General features: G+C 46.8%; 1 protein-coding gene across 10 annotated transcripts in view; it reads right to left on the minus strand.

Annotated features, from left to right (window-relative positions):
* Positions 1-21093, minus strand: part of CUX1 (cut like homeobox 1) — a 337359-nt gene that overhangs the window by 65715 nt on the left and 250551 nt on the right. For 8 of the 10 annotated variants that reach the window (XM_084823415.1, XM_084823411.1, XM_084823409.1 and 5 more), the window contains exons 11-15: positions 19493-19681; positions 13487-13545; positions 8062-8110; positions 4925-5024; positions 3069-3740 (exon numbers count right to left, since the gene is read on the minus strand). In XM_084823415.1, the coding sequence (XP_084679541.1) occupies positions 3069-3740; positions 4925-5024; positions 8062-8110; positions 13487-13545; positions 19493-19681 (1069 nt within the window). The remainder of the gene's footprint in view (positions 1-3068; positions 3741-4924; positions 5025-8061; positions 8111-13486; positions 13546-19492; positions 19682-21093) is intronic. The other 2 variants (XM_084823412.1, XM_084823413.1) reach the window with 2 other exon arrangements.

The raw sequence follows: 21093 nt of genomic DNA on the forward strand, positions 1-21093 counted from the left end.
TGCACACCGAAAGCTAACTCAATGCCACTCGCTGCACTGGGCCAGGAAGTTACGAGCAGCTTGATTTCACGGCTGCCCTTAAATGTGACTGCCGGTGTTAGTGTGAAAAGCTTACAGGGGGAAAGGCTCTCCTTCCCAGGCTTTAGTCTTATGGGGGAAAGCGAAGTGCTGAGGTTGGGGTGATGTTGTGTGTGTGGGGGGAGGAACCTCCCCTCCATCCTGATGCCATTCAGCCACCACCAGCAGGGACCTCCCCGCCACTTGTGGGGAGGAGGGTCCTTTCTCTCCCTCCTTAAGCCAGTTCTTTTACTCGCCAAGTTTCCAGTGCTCCCTGTTCCCAAAACCAGGAGCCAGGGTAGGACAAGGAAGCTCTTCCTGTCAAAGGTGGAGGGCCTTCAGCTAATCCAGAATAACAAGAGGGCGTTTTCTCGTTTTTCTCCCCACAGCTATTTCTGTATGTGGAGTGTACAGACCAGTACCTTGTTACATTTCATTTTTTTTTTTCTTAACGAAATAGGAATCTGAACGGTTCTTGATCATGAGCCCTTCCTCTTCCTGGAACCACAGAGTTCGGTTTTAAATGTTATTTAGCTAAAATAGCGCCGAGCTGAACCAACTGCAAACATGCGCCTGCACACGCCATTCAATGTACTGTGCTCATGCGTGGGTCCCGGAAGGGGGGAATGTGATGCAGGACTGTGGATTTAACGTCAGGCCAAAATAAAAGAAATCAACAAGGCACCTCTAACACATGGCTGCAAATTTTGCCAGTAAGTAAAAAAGGGGAAATCTTGAAGCACGAGGACAATGGCTAGAACTAAAGCAGAAGAGAACACACATCGCAGGGCATGGCCAGGCCGGCTCTGCCTCCTCGCACGATTGCAAATCGGTGAGAACAAGAAAAGGCCTCCAGCCTTGACACCCCTGTCATTTTTTAAGGTGGGGCGTCAGGACATTCTTCCTTGCCCAAGGGAAGAGCAGATGTTGCAAGAGGCACAAAGTTGCCACAGCTTTGTGCCTCCCTTCCCCGCTCTTCCTTGCAACGTCCAGTGAACAGATGGAGCTGTTTTACACCATATCAAATCTCTGGACCAAACTGCCCAGTACAGTTTGCTCCACTGGAGGATCGGGACTCACCACAGGCGGCACTGCCTGGCACCATCACCGTGGTCTTTTTGGTGCCAGCCAGGTAAAGACCTTTTTATTTCCCCAGGTTTTTCAGTCTTAAGCATCTCTTGGTGCTTTTAACAGTCTTTGCACTAACGCTATCTCCTGTTATTGGTTTTATTTTGGCTTTATGGTGCTTTATTAGTTTTATTATGTTTCAGTCTTCATATTCGTATTTTACCACTCTTTATCCTTTCATTGTTGTTATTTTCACTATAAACCACCCAGAGAACCTTGGTTATTGGGCAATATATAGATACTGTAAATAAAAAATAAATAAAATTCATGAATATGGCTTAAAAGATTAAGAAGTCTGGCCTAAAAGGAAATCCTGGGTCCAAAAAGGTTGAAGAATCCTGGCTTACTGCAACTGGCAGCAGCTCTCCGAGACCCTTCTCTGCCCCTGCTACCTAACATCCCTTTTGCAGGAGAATGTGGGATCTTCTGCAGGCTCGAGTCTGATCACTGGCCCACGCATCGTCTGTCTTGACTGGCAGCAAGGCAGAGGGAGGTTTTTTAGCTAGAGATGACAGGGCTTGAACCCAGGACCTCCTGCACACAAAACCTGTGCTCTACCTAGGGATGTCGGAGAAATCTACAACGGAATCAGAAGATTTTGGATTTCTATGAAGCTGACCCACAGATTCTGCAACGGATCGCCTTGTCCTGTGTCACATAGAGTCCGTGGACTGTTTTTTAAAAAAAAACTTACAGAATTTTACATGGTTTGGTTGTGGAAAAATACGTAAAATAAAAAAACAAAAACTGGCCCCAAATGCGCATTTCCTCCATAGGCTAAAGCATGAAAATGTGCATGGGGGGGGTGTTGAGCATTTTGGAGGGGATCTGTGCATTTGCGCAAATTTGGGGAATTGGAAAAATATCCGATTCCACCAATGAGCGGACGACGGAACGGAAGGCACCCGACAATCCATGAAACAGATTTTACAAAATCCGTACATCCCCAGCTCTACGGCTCTTCCCCCACAGTGCACAAGGCAATATCACCATGCAGCACATTTCCCACCCCTGCTTGGAAGGGCGGGGGGGGGGGATGGATAATTATGTGGTGGGGGGGTGGGAGGAAGGAGATGGATAACTGTGTGCCTTGCTTGGGGAGGGGCCACACTACGATAAAGCTTGGGGACTCTGGTTGAAGCCATCTGGATGCTGCAAAAGGGGTTGGATCAGATGATCCGTGACGATATATTCTGAGTAGAATTTGCAATTTCGAAGGCTGCCACACTTATCACTCACATTCATTTGGGGCATGTCAAAATGAATGAAGAAACGTGGTGGTGGTGGTGGTGGTGGTGGGGTTATTGTTTCACCTCCTCAAAACTCTCCTATAACGAAAGCTATAACATAAATTAACTATTTAGATGGATAAATGCCCAAGAATGGTGGGGCAAAAACCACGCAAGGAACACCAAGTTTTTTTACACAGCCATGTTTAAAAAAACAAAACCTGTTTCATTGCTGCCCAACACATTAGGGCTGGTCCAGGATGTCTGGGTGCCTGGGTCAGAACAACAAAATGGCGCCACCACCACTCTTTAAGGCCGGGCAAAATCCCCACTGGGAAGCCCTCCAGCGCCAGCCCCATGGAAGCCCACGGGAGCTGTGCAAGAGCAGTGCCCCCTCTTGCACAGCCCCCATCCATCCCCAGGGAGCCGGTGCAGGAGAACATTCCAGCGGCTTGTGCTGTCCATCTTTTACTCTACCACTTCTCCCTGACTCGCAGTGAGGCCCTCCCTGTCTACGACAAGAACGGCTCACATAAGGTGGAAACCGAACAGACCTCTTCAGCAGCCAGGTGCAAGAAGCCTTTTTCGAAGAGGGCCTTGCACTGGCTGAGAACGGATGCGGAAAGAACAGATGGCGGCCAACGCCTCACTCACCTCTTTGCCTGCCCTGGATGCTGCGCAGCGCCAAGATGTTCTGCTCATCCGAGAGGAACTGCTTCATTTTATGGAAGGGCTCCTTGCCTCTCACGGTCAGCTTGTTCCATGGCTTGGGCCGAGCCAGGATCTCGCTCACGGACCCTTGCGAGAGCCCCAAGACGTAGTGTCCAAAGATCCGCTGTCCAATATTGTGCTTGATCAACTGCTCTTTGACCTGACGTGCAATTTCAGCCGTGTCGATCTCCTCGCCTTCCGAGGCGCTGCCGGTGCTTTCGGATTGGCTGGGCGACGGGGCCATGCCATTGACGTCCGGGCTTTGTTGCAAGGGGCTTTGGGAAGATATGGAGTTTGTGCTGTAGGGACCTGCTGAAAAAATCATGCTTGTGCTTCCCGCTTCCTGCATTGCCTTGGAGTAGAAGGACTGCATAAGCTGGCGCTGGAGGAGAGAGTTTAGTGCAAATTTTCCCGTAGAAGCCAGGGGTAAGCCGGAGTTTGCCAAGGATGAGCTGAAAAAGTCTTGACTTAAACCCGTTGGTGGGAACTGGTGTGTACCATTAGTATTGGAGGCCTGCTCCCCGGCATTGCGGGGCAACTGAGGAGGAGGGGAGGCCGGCAAAGTTGCAGGACGCTGACTCTCAGGCTGGTCTTTCCCTTTTCTCCTGGCTGACCCTACAAGGAAGGTCAAACATAATGCATTATGGGGGATCAAAAACGGGGGGAAAAAACCAAGACCAAAATGCAGAGTTTGCCCCACAAAAGGGAAAAAAGTGCAGGTTGTGTTTTGCTTTTTTTGTTTGTTTGTTGAAATAAGGGCCAATGAAGAAGGTCGTTTGGGGTGTTTTTGTTTGTTTTTGTTTGTTTCTTTAAATTTTAATAAGCCAAACAAGGCCCCCAAGACAAACAACATGCATTTCATGTTTGCACCTTTCTTGTATGTTGCAGCCTGGAGAATCCCCCTTTCAAACATTAACAGTAGAACAATGGCATGAAGTGTAGTTAATACAATTGTGGTTTTTTTCCTTTTTCTTTTAAAAAAAGAAAAGAATGCATTGACACAGAAAAATCTCTTTGGAACCTTTCCCATTCAGGCCCCCTCCACCCCCACAGAAAAACACACTTACTCACACGCATGCACGCACGCACGCACACATGCCAGACCTTTGTTGAACCCAAATGCAGCAAACATTTATAAACGCTAGATGAAACTCACTCGGGTTAGAGAAATCATCGCTTGAAGGATGCCACAGAACAGCTCAGACACTATTCAGAATGCCGTAAGCACCAGGGTGCTTGTTCACACATTTGTCACCAGCTGTGGAACACTTAACCAAAAAAGCTCCTGGAAATTCCACCATTCCCACCCATTTATTTATTAAATGTCTGCAAAATCAACTCATTTAAAAAACGTACATACATAAGAAAGCAAACGAAACCGAAATGCACCACCGCTGGAAATAAGGCAATCAGGGCTCAGAGTGACAAGATGGCTAAGTACATGAGACAGGCTCTCTTTTGAAATCCACTTCTACCTATGTTTTGGGAAAGGGGGGGAAACATTAGCGGCACTGTCCGATTGCGACGGAAATGGAAAACAGACTCCGACGCCGCTCATCACAACATCCCGAAACATGTCTCCTTCCTAACCTTTAGAATGTCTCTCAGGTCTCCGAGTCTTTTTCTATTATCTACAGTATAGAGGAGTGAGGGGGAGGGAACCGAACGTGATTCAAGGTCCTGGCTCACCATTACTCATTCTGTCACGTGGTGGGCTTGGGCTCAGATCCCAAGCTTTGCTCTCCCCCTAACCGGAAACACAGCCAAAATAACCGTAATGGTTCTTTTCATCCACTTACCACTCAGGTCACTGTTGGTGATCCGCAGCGTGGCGTTCTCCGACTGCAGCAGGCGGTTCTTCTCCAGCAGCAGGACCTCCAGTGGTTTGGACGAAGCATCCTACGGAGGGACAGAATGGGAGATTGGTCCAGGGTCAGCGACAGAAGAGCCCACAGCCGGAGAACTGCCCCCAGTCAGGCAGGGTGGAATTCAGGAGGGTGCAGATGCTGCCTGACCCCAATGCTAGCATCTGTCATGCATATTTTGGCTTGACTGTTGCGACTCTCCAGTCTATGTCAGCGCACTGTTTTGTTTTCTGGGGCAGGCTGCCTATCGACTCTAGGGATGTGTTTTTAAGTGCTCCATTAATCATTTTTTTACACCTGTTTGCCTTTAGACACAGCGCTCTCGTAGCGTATCTTCCCTGAAACACTGTGTTTCGGTGCTATGGAAAGAACGGGCAAATTAGATCAGTCACAAAAGTCGACCCTTCTCCTTTCCTACACACAACTCTCAATCACTGAAACCCACTGGAAATAATAAAATGCCTGGTATGCAGAGATGCTGCTTCAGGCTTGCACTAAAGGTGCCAGAAACCAATTTGTGACCTTTGATCTGATGAGATTAATACGCGACAAGAGTTGCAGATGCTTCCCCCTCCCACCAGGTTTCTTTGTTTAATTTAGTTCAACGGTGTGTTTAAGACAGTTTGAAATTTAGGATCCCCGCTACCATTTCATTACATAATGCATGTAAAGTGTCAATGACTGGGTTCACACAACACAATAACCCACACTCAGGGTTGAGTAGGGGTTGTCATTGAACTATGGGTTGTTGTTGAAATGCGCAATGTTTTGTTGTCTGAAGCCAGCCATAACAAACCATGGTTTGTTAACCATGAACAACCCGCAGTTCACAAACCATGGGTTCTCTTCATGGGTTGTTCATGGTTAACAAACCATGGTTTGTTAGTGCAGCTGGGTTCAGACAACACAACAACCCACGTTTTGCCAACAACCCATGGTTCAACGACAACCCGCACTCAACCTTGAGTCTGGGTTATCATGTTGTGTGAACCTAGTCAATATGGTCTATTAGGAAGACTCTTGGTTTGGAGCCAAGGAGTACTGGGTTCAAATCCCCATACAGCAATTAAGCTCTCTGAGGGTGACTTTTGGCCACCACTCTCAATCAAGTTGATAAAATGGGATGATACCCCTCCCCACCCAAACATATTCTGTGGGAAAGGTCGGATAACACCGTAGTACGTACACTTCTTTGTTCATTATTATCCATTTCACTGTCAGCTGGACACAGGTGGAGAGAGAAATAGGCCTGGTTCATCAGATCACCGCAACATGTGTGGTGGCCATTCTGAATAGCCATGCTGTCTCAGGCAGTCGCTGTGGCTTATCGTGACATCTGAACCCAGTGAGGGTGGCTTGTTGGCATGGTTAACCATCCACAACCACGTCAACAAGCAACCCTCACTGGGTTCTGACATCACGATAAGCCACACTGCCTGCGGCTTGAATATCCAAAATGGCCACCGGTACGTGCTGCAACACACTGTGCTTCAATAAGCCATAGCAGGCTATGTTGTGGGCCACTGTGCATGTGTGTGTGTGTGTAGGGATGGATTGCAGCCAATGTAGCTTCTGTTGCCTACGCAATGGGGTTCCAAATTTTTCATCTCTGTCTCGTGGTGCCAGTTCTCCTTATTGAATGGAATAGCCTCTGCATATTTCTCTTTTCTAAATAATTAGACATTTTTATATTGTTCATCATCACACCCATAACTGGTTACTTGTTGTCTCCTATAAGGCAGCAGCTCTCCTAATGCCCATGTAAGGGGCTTGTAGCTGAGGGAAGTCTCAATCTGGGAGTTCAAGCATTTATTTCTATACTACTTTCCTATAATCATATCAAAAATGGTTTACAATAGAAAGGAGAGGGGAATCCTGAAACAATTAAAGAACCAATAGGAGAAAAGTGCAACAGCAGGCACAGAAGAACATCAAAACATTTTAAAATGCCATGAGAAATTTATCTCATGAGGCGTTAAATAAATGAATTTTAAAAAACCGAATGAACAGACCAGTGAAGAACCCAAACAATTCACCCCACCCCATCCCATCCCAGGACAGCAGCTATGAATCCGCTCTTACCCCTTGAACAATTTTAAAAAGCCTTACTTCCTCTTTTTTTACATTATACATGATATAATGCATAATAAAATTCCTGTCTCTGTGTGTATAGATATGTATATATTCATATATAGATTTAGAAGTGACACGATCTAAGATATAGATAGCATAAAATTTATTAGTGATTTGTTATTATAATTACTTATCCTTTTTAATTTCCTTCCTTTTTAAATTATTATTACTATCATTATTATGAGACTTTGATTAGTAATAGTTTTGGCTGGTTAAACTGTTAAGCTTTACTATTATATGTTGCCTGAAGGGCAATATATGGTTATTGGAAATGAATTGTAGGCTTGCTCCCTTGCTATAAGACTGATGATATGATACTGAAATGTAAGGTTGATTATCTCTGCTGTACTGAATTGTAATATTCGCAGTGTTATAGGTATAACTTTTAAGTAGAATGATATTTGAAGTGTGTGTGTAATGGAGCTTAAATTTAATCCTTTTAAGTAACTTTTTTATATTGTTTCTTTTTCTTTCCTGCTTTCTTCTTCCTTTTCCTTCTTCTGTTCTTTTTCCCTCTTTCGTTATTGCTGTGTCCTCCTAAGAATACTGTATTGTATTGTAGGAAACTGTAGATAATGACTAGGTTGTTGGTACTGTTTATTTCATTTATAAAGATAAAAAATAGAATAAAAAGTATTTTTTTAAAGAAAAATTAAAAAAGTCTTAACTTAAACGATAAAAGAGCTGATGCCACTGACTTCCTTCATTGGCTCTTGCTAGCTTATTTTTTAAATTTTGTTTGCTTTTCCTCATCATAACCATGTGAGGCAGAGATGACTTGCACTTTCATCTTACACACTGGCAGACTTACTCGAGAAAACATACAGTAAGCTCCCCGGTTGTGCAGGGATATGAACCTCAATCTCCCAAGTCAATCTCGTTTACCCAAAAAACATCCCAGCTCTGCTCCCCCAGAAAATAGAAAGTGAACCCATTACCTGCGTGCTGGAGCCATCAGAGGGTGCAAACTCCATAGACTTCAAGATGCTGCAAAATGGAAAAAGAAAGAGTCATTTTCTGCTGTGTCCTTTCATAACAGCTCTGCTAATGAGCATTAACATTGTAATTTTCGGCTCTCCAGGAACACCCTAAGTGATAACTTTAACAACTTTTCTTCTGAGTAATATGATCTGATAATGAATATAGAATAACTATTCGCACTAGTTATCAGAGAAGAACATTCTCTCAAACGTCCTCTAAATCACTGCGTAATGCAGTCCCACCAGGCCCGTTTGGAGCATAAATTTAAAGGTTAATAAGGATATAACATTTTAAACTGTCAGAAACAATATAAATTTATACGCGCAGCGCTTGAGGGGAAGGGGGGGGAGGAGACAGTTCTAACAAAGCCGCAAAAACAGGGAATCGCCGCCACAGTCATAATAATGCCCATGAAACATGACACATAAATACATGCAAAATACACCAGCTCACATATCAGGGAAAATATGCACAAATTAGTTGTGTGACCCAACACAATGAGAGCTTAAAAAAGAGAGGAGACACTGCTTTTCATTTTAATAATCAGCTGTTCCACAGTGACAAGACCAGAGAGTTGCCCGACATTTCTTAAGATCTATGAAGCGCCTGGAAATCACAAATACATGAAAGGCACCATTCTGCATTTCACACTCCACATCCTCATTAAGCAACTCCACACAAGCAAGCCGTACGGCCGGGGCCCAGTCTTGGCCTCTCAAGGGGCTGCTGGGTGAGTCTAACACTTGCAGTTAGGCCACGCTACCTACTTTAGGAAACGCTTTCTGCACCCCCTGGTCTACGGTGGGATCGCTACACATTTCGGGGGCCCTGGGGCCTGCTCTAGGATGCCCTCCCAGCTGGTCATGGGCATCAGGAAGATTCACTATGCCCCATCGGCAACCTAAAAACGGCACCCACTCTTTTGGCTAGCTCTGCTGCTCCTGGGCCTTGGTTATTTGCTTGGCCTGCAGACCTTTAGCACGGTGAGGCTTATCTTAGCACAGAAATAAAGCTGACTGTTTCTGCATGTCAGGATGCTCTTTGTTTATACAAGTGATTTAGATAACCTGCCATCCAAACTTTAAGGAAGTCCACAAGACAGGTTCCAAAAGTAAGAACTACAAGTGCGACCTGCAACAAAAAGTTGTAGCATGGATGCTCCTGTTCAAGGCTCCAGCTAGCCAGCCACGCTGTATTGTAGGATATTCCATTCCATTCCCCTCCTCCCACCCTGTTTTCCATTTTTTTTCTCCCTGAATCAGTATTTCATGGTCACTGGGCATGCTGAGGCCTCATTTGGCAGTTTTGGGGGGGAGACCGATTTTTTCCAATAGATTTTGGGGGGGGATTTCTGCAAATCTTGGAGTCCCACATTAGGGCTGTTACACCTCCCTCTTGTGCACAGGTGGTGCCGTGCTGGCTAGATAAGGAGAACACGTTAACTGTTTGTATATGGCAGGGGTGGGCGATTTGTGGCCCTCCAGATGTTTTGGCCTACATCAGCCTGGCCAGCACAGCCAATGGTAAGGGATCATGGGATCTGTAGGCCAAAACATCTGGAGGGCCACAAGTTGCCCACTCCTGGTATATCACATACTTTAAATACAAAGTGGCCCAAAAGTAGGTATACAGTATAGTTTATTTGCATTTTATTACTTAAGTGCCTCACTCCCCTCACTGTCTACACTTAACTGATTTAACTGTCACTCCCTGTCACTCCCTGTTCCCAACTGTCATTCTGACTCCACCCACACATCTTATTTTATTTATTTATTATTAAATTTATTAATCGCCCATCTGGCTGGTCACCCAGCCACTCTGGGCGATGTACAACATACAATAAAACAGTTTAAAACAATAAAATTCTACAATAAAAACATTTTCTAAAATACCCTAACCCACCCCAAATGCCTGCCTGAACAACCATGTTTTTAATGCACGACGGAAGCTCATTAAAGAGAGGGCATGACGGAGTTCCCTAGGGAGGGAGTTCCACAGAGTGGGGGCCACCACAGAAAAGGCCCTCTCCCTCGTCCCCACCAGTCTAGCTGTCCTGGCTGATGGGACAGAGAGAAGGCCATCCGAGGCTGATCTTGTTAAGCGGCCTGTCTGGTGCTGCTGGAGGCGCTCCTTAAGATAGGCTGGGCCGGAACCATATAGGGTTTTAAAGGTCAAAACCAACACCTTGAATTTGGCCCGGAAAACAACTGGTAACCAGTGCAACTCCTTCAGCACTGGAGTGATGTGATCTCGCCGGCGGCTGCCTTTAATCAGGCGAGCTGCCGCGTTCTGTACCAGCTGCAGTTTCCGAACCGTCTTCAAGGGTAACCTCACGTAGAGCGCATTACAGTAGTCTAAATGAGAGGCGACCAGGGCACGTACTACCGATGGGAGCAGATGGTCAGGAAGGAAGGGGCGCAGCCGCCATATCAGATGGAGTTGATACAGCGCTGTCCAGCTCACAGCTGACACCTCCATGGACAGCTGGGAGTCCAAAATGACCCCCAGGCTGCGGACCTGGTCTTTCAAGGGTAGCCGTACCCCATTCAACACCAGGTCAACATCCCCTAGCCGCCTCTTGTCTCCCACCAAAAGTACCTCGGTCTTGTCAGGGTTCAGCTTCAGCTTATTCCTCCCCACCCAGCCACTCACCGTCTCCAGACATTTGGACAGGGATTCTACGGCCAACCTTGGTGAAGATTTGAATGAGAGGTAGAGCTGCGTGTCATCCGCATATTGATGACACTGCACCCCAAACCTCCTGATGATAGCGCCCAGCGGCTTCACATAGATGTTAAATAGCATCGGGGAGAGGATGGAACCCTGTGGCACCCCACAAGTAAGTGGCCACAGGTCTGAAACCTCCTCTCCCAGTGCTACCCTCTGGTACCTGCCGGAGAGGAAGGACCGGAACCACCGCAATACGGTGTCTCCAATGCCCAACCCCTCCAGGCGGTCCAGGAGGATACCGTGGTCAATGGTATCAAAAGCCGCTGAGAGGTCGAGGAGAACAAGGAAGGAGCATTCGCCCCTATCCAGAGCCCTCCTCATATCATCCACCAAGGCGACCAAGGCCGTTTCTGTCCCATGCCCAAGCCTGAAGCCTGACTGAAATGGGTCTAGATAATCAGTTTCTTCCAAGTGTGCCTTCAACTGCACTGCCACCACCCACTCAATCACCTTGCCCAAAAATGGCAGATTTGAGACTGGGCGAAAGTTGTTCAGAACTTGAGGATCCAAGGAGGACTTCTTTAAGAGCGGTCTTATCACTGCCTCCTTGAGGGCTGATGGCATCACTCCCTCCTCAAGGGAGGCGTTCACCACCGCCCTGATCCCCTCACTCAGTCTCTCTCTGCAGCCCATAATGAGCCAAGATGGGCAAGGATCAAGTAAGCAAGTGGTCGGCCTTACAGATGAAAGCACCTTGTCCACTTCATCAGGAGGAAGAAGCTGGAACCGATCCCACAAAACCGGTTTGCCACAGGCCGCCTCTTGCTCACTAACTGTATCCACAGTGTGCAGAGTAACACACCTAATCAGATCAATTTTATCTGCAAAGTGCCTTGCCAAGGCCTCACAGGAGGGCTTAGAATGCTCCAGTGGTTCCGGAGCCACAGGACCGACCAGGCTCCGGACCACTTGGAACAGCCTCCTGGGACAGCACTCTGCAGACGCGATACAGGCAGCATAATATTCCTTTTTTGCTGCCTTCACCGCCACGTGATAGGCTGAAGATACAGCTCTAGCCCGTGTCTGATTGTCTTTGGAGCGAGACTTCCGCCACCGGCGCTCTCGCCGTCTCACCTCCTGTTTCAGAGCTCGTAACCGCGGATTGAACCATGGTGCAGTCCGAGCCCTGTTCAGGGGGAGAGGGCATTTCGGAACCATCTGATCTAATGCCCCAGTGATTGCGGCATTCCACCCACCCACCAGGGTCTCGACTGAGTGGCCGTTGGCGTAGCCCAGAGAATCCCCAAGCGCGTTCAGGAATCCATTTGGATCCATAAGACGCCTGGGGCGGACCATTTTAATGGGTCCCCCACCCCTGCGGAGGGGTTGTGGAACCGAGAAGTCCAACGTCACCAGATAGTGATCTGACCATGACAAGGGGGTGGTGGATATACCCCCGACTTCGAGATCACTCCCCGCTTCTCCAGAAACAAACACAAGGTCTAGTGCATGACCGGCTACATGGGTGGGCCCAGCTAGAATATGGTGCAGCTCCCAGGAGGCCATGGTCTCCATGAAGTCCCGAGGTGCTCCTGTGAGGATGGCCTCCGAATGTACGTTGAAGTCCCCCAACACCAATAAGTTAGGGGAATGTACACGCACATCAGAGACCACCTCAAGCACCTCGGCCAGGGAGTCAGTCATGCAGCGGGGTGGACGGTACACGAGCAGAATCCCCAGACTGCCCTTCGGGCCCAACCTCCAGTACATGCACTCAGCAACCTTGGTCTCCCGGAGAGGGGGTCTGGTGAAGACCAAGGACTCTCGGTAGATAACAGAAACTCCCCCTCCCCGATCCCCAGCCCTCGGCTGCTGTGCATACGAAAATCCGGCTGGACACATGGCCGCAAGAGTTGGAGCAGCGGCCTCGGCCAGCCAGGTCTCCGTAATACATGCCAGGTCTGCACCCTCATCCAGGATCATGTCATGGATGAGGGAGGTTTTCTGCGTAATAGACCTGGCATTGCAGAGCAGCAAACGAAGGCCAGAAGATGGGGTCACGCCTCCCCCAACCATCCTTTGGCTCTGGACAGGCCCGGAGCAGGGGACAGATATTACACATCTCTCCCTTGTTCCCCTTACCTGGCATGGCCTGCCCCTAGCGCTCCGCCAGCGCCTGCCGCCCAGCCTCGGTATGTTCTGGCCCCCAACACTCCCCCCAGTGCCTCCATCAGGTGGACACATGCCCCTTCACTCCTGCCTATCAGGCAGGCTACCCACCCCTAAAAACACAACAAAATCCCCCAGAAAACAAAACAAAACAAACAAACAAAAAACAATTAAAAATCCCCTTAAAAATAATGCCAGGCAGGAGTCCTACTTCTACTCACACATTCCCTCCCCTTCCCATCAACATTCTAAACAACTGTATACCTACTTTTGGGCCACCTGGTATAATGGCTTTGATCCAAAGCTTATGTCCTTATGAAAATGATTGTTGTATGAAGAGGTTAAAGATCTTGGCCAAAATTCGGGCCACTGACAACTCCCAGATTTCTTTGAGGGTGGGTGTGTGATCTACAAAGCGTACCCATAAGCCACTATGTATTCAAATATATTTTTCACTTGGTTGCTGCAAGTTGGTTCTAAGATCAAAGTCATCACATTTTTAGGAAAAACCCTATTGGTGATCTCAACTGTACGGACACTTACTTTAATTCTTTCTTCACTTCATCATAGTCCGCTTGCACCTTCAATTTTTCTTCCAGTTGCTTAAGAGCAAAAGAAAAGATGAACAATTACATTGATTAGATTAACATTCCATAACTTGGCCTTCACACATCCCCCCGACACAACAACCTCAGTCATATAGTTTCAGAAGCAACATTCACTAATCAAGCCAACAAGTATAGAGATTTATTGATTTAAACCTTTATTTGCACTGCCTGTGAACAGAGTTAGAAAGAATATAGAAAGAAACATGGTAAAGCATGCTTATTGACTCAATTTCCAGCCAACAAATCTCAGTCCAGAAAGGTCCCTAGGAAATACTCATATCACAGACCTCCTGGAGAAGGGAATGCCATCCTGTGTGTCATCCACCCCGTGCTGTGTCATCGCCACCTCCACCATGCTACTCCCATGAGGCTTTGCCAGCCTGCCCACACTCTGAGGCCATCAGCAGAGGCCCTTCTCACCTGCCTGCCACCAAGGGTGGTTAGCCTGGTGAGGACAAGGGATAGGGCCTTTTCAGTGGTGGCTTCACACCCCTGGAATTGGCTTCCATCAGGGGTTCGTCAACCTCCTTCTTTGCCTGACAAAGGCTCTGAAGATGCACCTGTTTTTGCTGGGCTTTCCATAGTCCATGGGCTGCAGGTTTTATTGGCGATATCTGTTTTTACATGATTTTTATTGAATATTTATTTACTGATGTTTAATTCTATTTGTTTGGCTTTACACCGTTTTTATACTGTATGCCAGTCTGAAGTTGGTTCTATCCTTAAAGGTGGCCTACAAATAATTCAAACTATATAATAATAAATTTGCTCCTTAACTAGGGAGGCCACGTGTACTACTTTATAGAGGGCAGTCCTCTATTTGAAAGGCTGTCCAGTCCAAGTCTGGTTTGAAACTCCATAAAAAGGGAGAGCACGGGCCTGGAAGTCGCTCACAACAGAACACCTGGACAGCAGACTGAGCAACAGGTATGCAGGTCTCCTGGTCACAGTCTCCCCACTAGGGTGAAACGTATTGTATTTCTGTTTAAACTGCAGTAAGTGTTCCTAAATTTGCGTCTACAATATAAATTAGCATATGCACATTTTACGCAAATCCATGTCATCTTTAGTTCTATTTTTTGGCTACCTTGACCTTAACAATTGTAAGGAGCTTCCATGTTTTCAGCCAGACCAACAGTCCTTGAGCCCAGTCCTGCCCATAGCTTGAATTCATCAGGGCTCCTTCTCCAGGTTCCCCGCTGTCTGAGGTGCAGCAGGAGGTCACCAAGGAAAGGGCCTTTTCAGTAGTGGCGCCCCAACTTTGGAACGTTCTCTGAAGAGGGGCTTGCCTGGTGCCCACTCGGATGTCTTTCTGGTACCAGGAGATGACCCATTCCTGCCTACTCTGGCTTTTAAACATTGGCTGATCTGTTCTGCTCCAATTATTTTGATATTATTTTTATTAGGATTTAAAATATTTTGTATTAAATATATTATTTTAAAACCATTTAAAATATTTTATTCAAGCAAATTGCAAAAAATATAAGAAATAAGTACACATCTTAAACTAACATTTAAATGATATACGCTTACTATTGTAATTATAACTGAAGAATTCACTCTAATATTCTTACTATATGTATTTTCCTTTTTTGAAATGTTACGTAAGGGGAAAGAGAGCGGGTGATTTTCGTCTTGTATATATGCTCATATTTATGAATTAGACTAAGGTGTATTTTGTATAGAGTCTGTAAAATAAAGTTATAAAAAGGTAAAGGAAACATTTAAGGCTATATAAGCTGTAGAATATGGAATATGGACTTGAATACTGAATAGGGACTTGAGCACACTCCGGGAGAGAGTGCAGGACAGGAAGGCCTGGCGTGCTATGGTCCATGGGGTCACGAAGAGTCGGACACGACTGAACAACAACAACAAAGCTGTAGAAATATATTTTATGCATTTGTATGTCTATTTGCTACTTTAGCTTACTTTTCATGCATTGGGCTTCTTTAACAGTGAATGTTTTATTGTAAGCTGCCCTTATAATGTGCTAGAAGGGAGGGATGTAAAACTCAGTGATAAAGAGTAAATACATCCTGCCCACCTTGCATGGCAGCAATCAAACCTGGGACCTTTGACAGGCAAAGCATGAGTTGCGGCCCCAGGGCCCAAGGCAAAAAGATGCCTCCTGTCTGGATACACACCCTGAACTAGAGGGAAGCTGCTCTTACAAAGGTGAGAATATCATTCATTTCGAAAGAGAGCTGGAGCTAAACACGGCTTTCCGTACCTGGATGACACATGTCTGCAAACACACCTTTGTCACATTTACACTTTATAATTGTAGGCGTACATTTAGGGAGGAAAAAACTATTTTAAATGTGTGAAGTGACTCACAAAAGAGATACAGAGTTTACTCTGAACCTGCTGATCTTGAATTTACCAATTTCAGCTCAGCTATCAGCTCAGCGTTTAACTGAGTGCTCTTTGATCACTGAAGTTGTCTCAGATACATTAGCTCAGTAATCTTTATAACAACCCTGTAAGGTAGACCAACATTATTTTCTGCATAAGGCGGTGATAAAGCTGAGGGGACACTTAATGGCTGAGATGAAGCTTGAACTGGGGACTTCTGGTTTACAAGCTCACACCTCTTTGTCGCTATACTAGGTCAATTCTTAACCAGGCATATTTGAGATTGTTTTTCTCTGGATTTCTGCAGGGTTACAGATGAACATAGGAAGCGGTTTTCTACTGGTCCATCCAGTTCAGTCCAACTGGTTCTCCAAGGGCTCAGGAGGAGGTTCTTACTCAGCCACGGCATCTGAGATCTCTTTAACTGGGGATGCTGGGGGTTGAACCTGGGACCTTATACATGCACAGCATATGATTCACTGCTGAGCTATGCTCCCTTCCCTGCTAAAAACATCCTGCCCAGTACGTTTTATGTATATGTATACTTTTATTCAGGGTTTAAGCATTTAAGTACGTTGGTCTCGTTAACAATGTTTTCCATATTGTACAGTGCCTTGCTTTCTTTTAGGTGCTTAGGTATAATAAAAGCTGGCGCCTCAAAGCCATGGGCAGGTTCAGCCCCTAGCATCTTATGCTGAAGAAACTAAGGTAGCAGAGAGTGGGAGGGAAAGCAGCTTTCATTGCCTAAGGTGCCAGAGAACCGTTGCCAATGAGAGCAGACAATAGTGCACTAGACAGATCATTGGTTTGCATGATCTCAACAAGCCAGTGGTTCGTTGTGGAGCCGCAGCACGTGACAGGCGCGATTCGTATAATCACCGCCCGGCTGTGGCTTATGGTGTCGCCCGAACCCCAGTGGCATGACTTGTTGGAGGGCTGATCAACACCCAAATAACCCGAAAACAGCCCACAGGTTAATCGAGGGTTGGTTAACCCTCCAACAAGCCATGCTGCCTGGGTTTTGATGACACGGTAAGCTGCGGCCAGGTGGTGATCATGCGAATCGCGCCCAGCACATACCGCGGCTCACGAGCCACAGTGGCGTGTTGTGATCATGCAAACTGTGTCAGTGTAAGAGAGCTTCATGTCTCCATATTTATGTTAGTATTTAGGAGGAGCTACAGCTCAGTGGCAGAGCCCCTGTGCCAGGGCTCCCCTTATGACCTGGACCCCCTGAGCAATTCCTGAAGGATCTCTCGCCTCCTTAAGAGTCCCACCTTCCTTCTTTTACTTTCCCCTTTACAGTAATGTGGGGTTTAGGCTGCAGATGTGGGGTGATTGACACTCCAGACACAGTGTTTAACCACAACAGTTTACTGGTAATTTAAAGCAAGCAAATTACAACTAAAGGTATTTACGCAATAGAGCAGATTGATACAAAAGGCCTTAAGAGAAAATAAAAGTTGCAAAATGCAAGTTCCTTTACCCTAGCTGCACTTAAGACTTCTCCAGGCTGTTCCTTTACCCTAGCTGCACTTAGACTTCTCCAGGCTGTTCCTTCTTCTGACTCCGCTCTCGCTGCTCTGATCTTTCTAACTCTCTCTCTCTCTCTTTTTAACTTCCTCCCCCAAAACCGAAAGTACTATTTCAAACCTGAAGAAATGAAACTTAACTGGGGAACTGGAACTGAAACTTGACTGGGGAAATGAAACTACTCCTCTCAGGGATATCCCCTCCCAACAAAAAAACCCCAGGCCTCTAAGACCCTTGCTTCTGGAGGCCTCAAACCTTCACACCCCGCTTTACATGCAGAATGTCCCAGGCTTAACCCGATCATCTTGACCTAAAAGGATGTTGGATCATAGGGGCTAGGAAATGTCTCTCCTGGCCTAAGAGTCTGGGCAGCCACTGCTAGCCTTACAGGACAATATTGAGCTAGATGGACCAATGCTCTGACTCAGTCAAAGGCAGCTTCTTTTGCTCAGCAGCAGTCCTTGCCCTTCAGCATGGTATTCCATGCATCTATCAGGTTCCTGAGAATTAATTTCACTTTTAAACAAGACAAAAATGTTCTAGCCCTCATGGTTGCAGTTAATGCCTAACAGGCTTGCGGGGGGAGGGGGGGTGGCGGGGATGCCATGGAGTCTGAGAAGGAACTTGCAGTGGCCACAGAGAAAGACTGCTTTACAACCTCTCTCCTCTCTCTGACTTGCTACTCTACTTCTTCCACCCAGTCCGAACTACCACACGTGCCAGAGTACCTCCCCAAATCCCAGGACCTTTGTCCTCCTCCCGATACCAAAGCTTTTTCCATGTGAACAAACTAGATGTCCACCAGCACAGAAGGAGGAGACGTCTACACACTGATGCAGAGAGAGAGGCTTCTGCTCAAGAAAGGCCCCTGACCAATTCAAGGCTGCTTTCCTGGTCATTTAGGCACCGAATACCTCTGCAGACTGCAACAGTTGTGGAAAGAGATTAGCATAGTAATTGTCTGGAAGAACCTAGCAAAATGCAAAGTGGAACAAAAGGTTCAAGCTGTGAGACAATCTGGAGGAACTAATATCTGGCTCCAACTATCGACTCAGTTCGTTTTCAGACAAAATAAAAGGCATGTTTCTAATGTCACGCAAGGTCTAAAAATATACCCTCTGGGAGCTTGCAAAAGATGAACTAACAGGAATGGGGGAAGGTGGTGGTGGGGTGAGATTCCAATGCAGTAGCTTAGGGAAAGTCAACTTATCAAGAAGCTGATCTGCGTTCATTAACCTAAGCAATGGGTACAAAGAACAAGTGGGAAAGAGCAATCAAGTACTACAAACTCTCCCTCTCTCAGGTTCTAGCCTGAAGGCTTACCTGCATGTAAAAAGGAAGTCCATCCCCATTCATATTTAACCTCTATCCCCAGTGATAAAATATCAGGCTGTCTCTCTCTCCCCTAATCCAACATCACTGCCAGGCAGAGAAGACAACACTGGGCAAAACGGATCAATGGTCTTATTCGTTGATCTACTACATGGCAGCTTTCTTTGGCAGGAGGACCTATACCCCAGTGGCAGAGCACGTGTTTTGCTTGCAGAAGGTTTCAGCAGCAGCAGCAACTACAACAATCATGATGCAGCCCATTTTTAATCACGGGATCGCCTTCATAAAGCATACTATAACCCAATCAGCAAAGCTCTCTTATTCTCATAAGCACCTTGGGGACTAGGAACTTTTTTCCTGAGCAAAGCAGTGACTCTCAGGATTCTGACTTGTGGGCAGCCCCAAATTCCTGTTTGGGGGAGAGAATGAAACCCATGCACTCTCTTATGTCAGAGGCTTCAGCACCTTTTCTGAATGGATCTGAATTTTAAGTGTGATTTAATCGGAAACGGTGAAGGAAATCTAATAAGAACATGTCACTTACATCAGATAGTAAAGTGCAAAAAATGGCAGAGTTGGGTGGAGCTTGGTAATGCTGCGACAGGAATAAAGCAGGCCCCCCAGACCAGCACCACAGATGCAGACATGCAGCTTGCCCACGTCACGGCCCCACTGAAAGGTGGCGCAGCCTGAGCTGAAGTGCCGTGAGCGGCCTTACTTTGAGAGTGCTGTTCTTGGCAGTCAGCCGCTGCTCCAGCTGGGAGATCTGGCTGGTGGAGTTTTCCCGAAGCTTGGTGAGGCTGCCTTGGAGTCTCTGAACATCTTCAACCAGCTGAGCGATTTCACGCTCTTTGGCAGCCAGTTCTACTTCCAAGCTGGATCGTGTCAGCACCTCGATGGCCTGTTCCTAACGGACAAAGGGGTGGGAGGGAATGAGAGAGATCGCGCGTTGGCAAAACGGCATGCCAAACACGACCCGTGGAACATTTAAAAACGATGGTGGAGGCTAGAGCTTAAAAGACATCTGTTAGACTGGCAACTCTGGAGAACTGACAGGCAAATTTAGTGCCCTGCTTTAGCTGCTTCTGAAATGTACAGAAACACGGTGATTGAAAAGGGTGGCAAAAACCTCCCTCAGTTGATAGGTTAGGAGTGCAGTCCTGTCCTGATGCTTGTCAGCCTCCAGACTCAGCGGTTGACGGGCACCCAGTTCAGAGCGGGCGGAGGTGATCTTCGCCTCTGCGCACCTCCCAGTCTGTGTTTTCGCCAGATGGCTTTTTCACCCACCTAGCTGGGGCGCTGAGGAGGCTGGGAAGGCCAGAGGATGCTTCATCAGCTGGCTTCTCCAGTCCCCTCCCCGTCCACAGAAATGCCCCCTTTACCCACTCTGCAAGGTCGCTGGCACAGTTCTCCCTGCGCCGGCCGTGAGGGGGTGGGGAGCGTGAAATCCTGGCTCCAAAGTTGGGAGCGCTGGTTCCGACCTCAGATCCAGGAATCCAAAATATCTTACGGCCCCCCAAGACACTGTCTAGGGGCCATAGGATTGCTCCTTAGATTACTGTAATGCTCTCTGTGCAGGGCTGCCCATGAGCCCAAATGTGGCTGCCAGGGTTTCGACTAGGACTCTGAGCACATAATTCCAACCCTTTATCACATCCATTGGTTATCTATTCGTTTCTGGGTTTGGTTCAAAAGCTGGTATTGACCTTTAAAGCCCCAAACACCCTGGTACTACCTTCTAGCGTATGAAGTTGCTCCTGGGCTTTGGAGGCCCTTTTCCATATCCTACCATCAGAGGAGGTTTGGCAAGTGAATATGAGAGACAGAGCCTTCTTTGTGGTGGTCATTCCTGGAGTGATCTGTCAGAATCTCTCTTTATCTGCATTTTTAGATGCATAGCTAAGATGCCCTTGTTCCAGCAGGTAATTTGTACAGATTAATTTGCAGAGCTGTCACACAATTACAGGAGTCTTACTCAACTGACCACATGAGTTTTAGCTGATCAGTCAATCAGTTCCATGTGCGTACGTAAAAAACTACAATTCCTGAAGCAAGAAGCTTGTAAATGAGGCAAGTGTGTGTCTTAACAGGCTTTTTCTTAGGAGGGGCCTTTCCTCTGTGTGAGAGAAGGCAGAAGAAATGCCTCTTTTAAAGGCAGTGTTTGCCATCTGCAATTTTTAAATTAAGTAATTCTGATATCACTCACCCCCCCCCCCCCGTTGCCTGATTAATTGGGGGCACCTCTTGAGTTTATTAAAAGGATTTTTTTAATGGAGTAATTCAACTGATTACTCAATGTGGTCCTATTAATGTGTACTT

Source organism: Heloderma suspectum, chromosome 16, assembly GCF_057233095.1.
Source record: "Heloderma suspectum isolate Gila_16-S chromosome 16, 16-S_ref, whole genome shotgun sequence".
NCBI classification, from domain to species: domain Eukaryota; kingdom Metazoa; phylum Chordata; class Lepidosauria; order Squamata; family Helodermatidae; genus Heloderma; species Heloderma suspectum.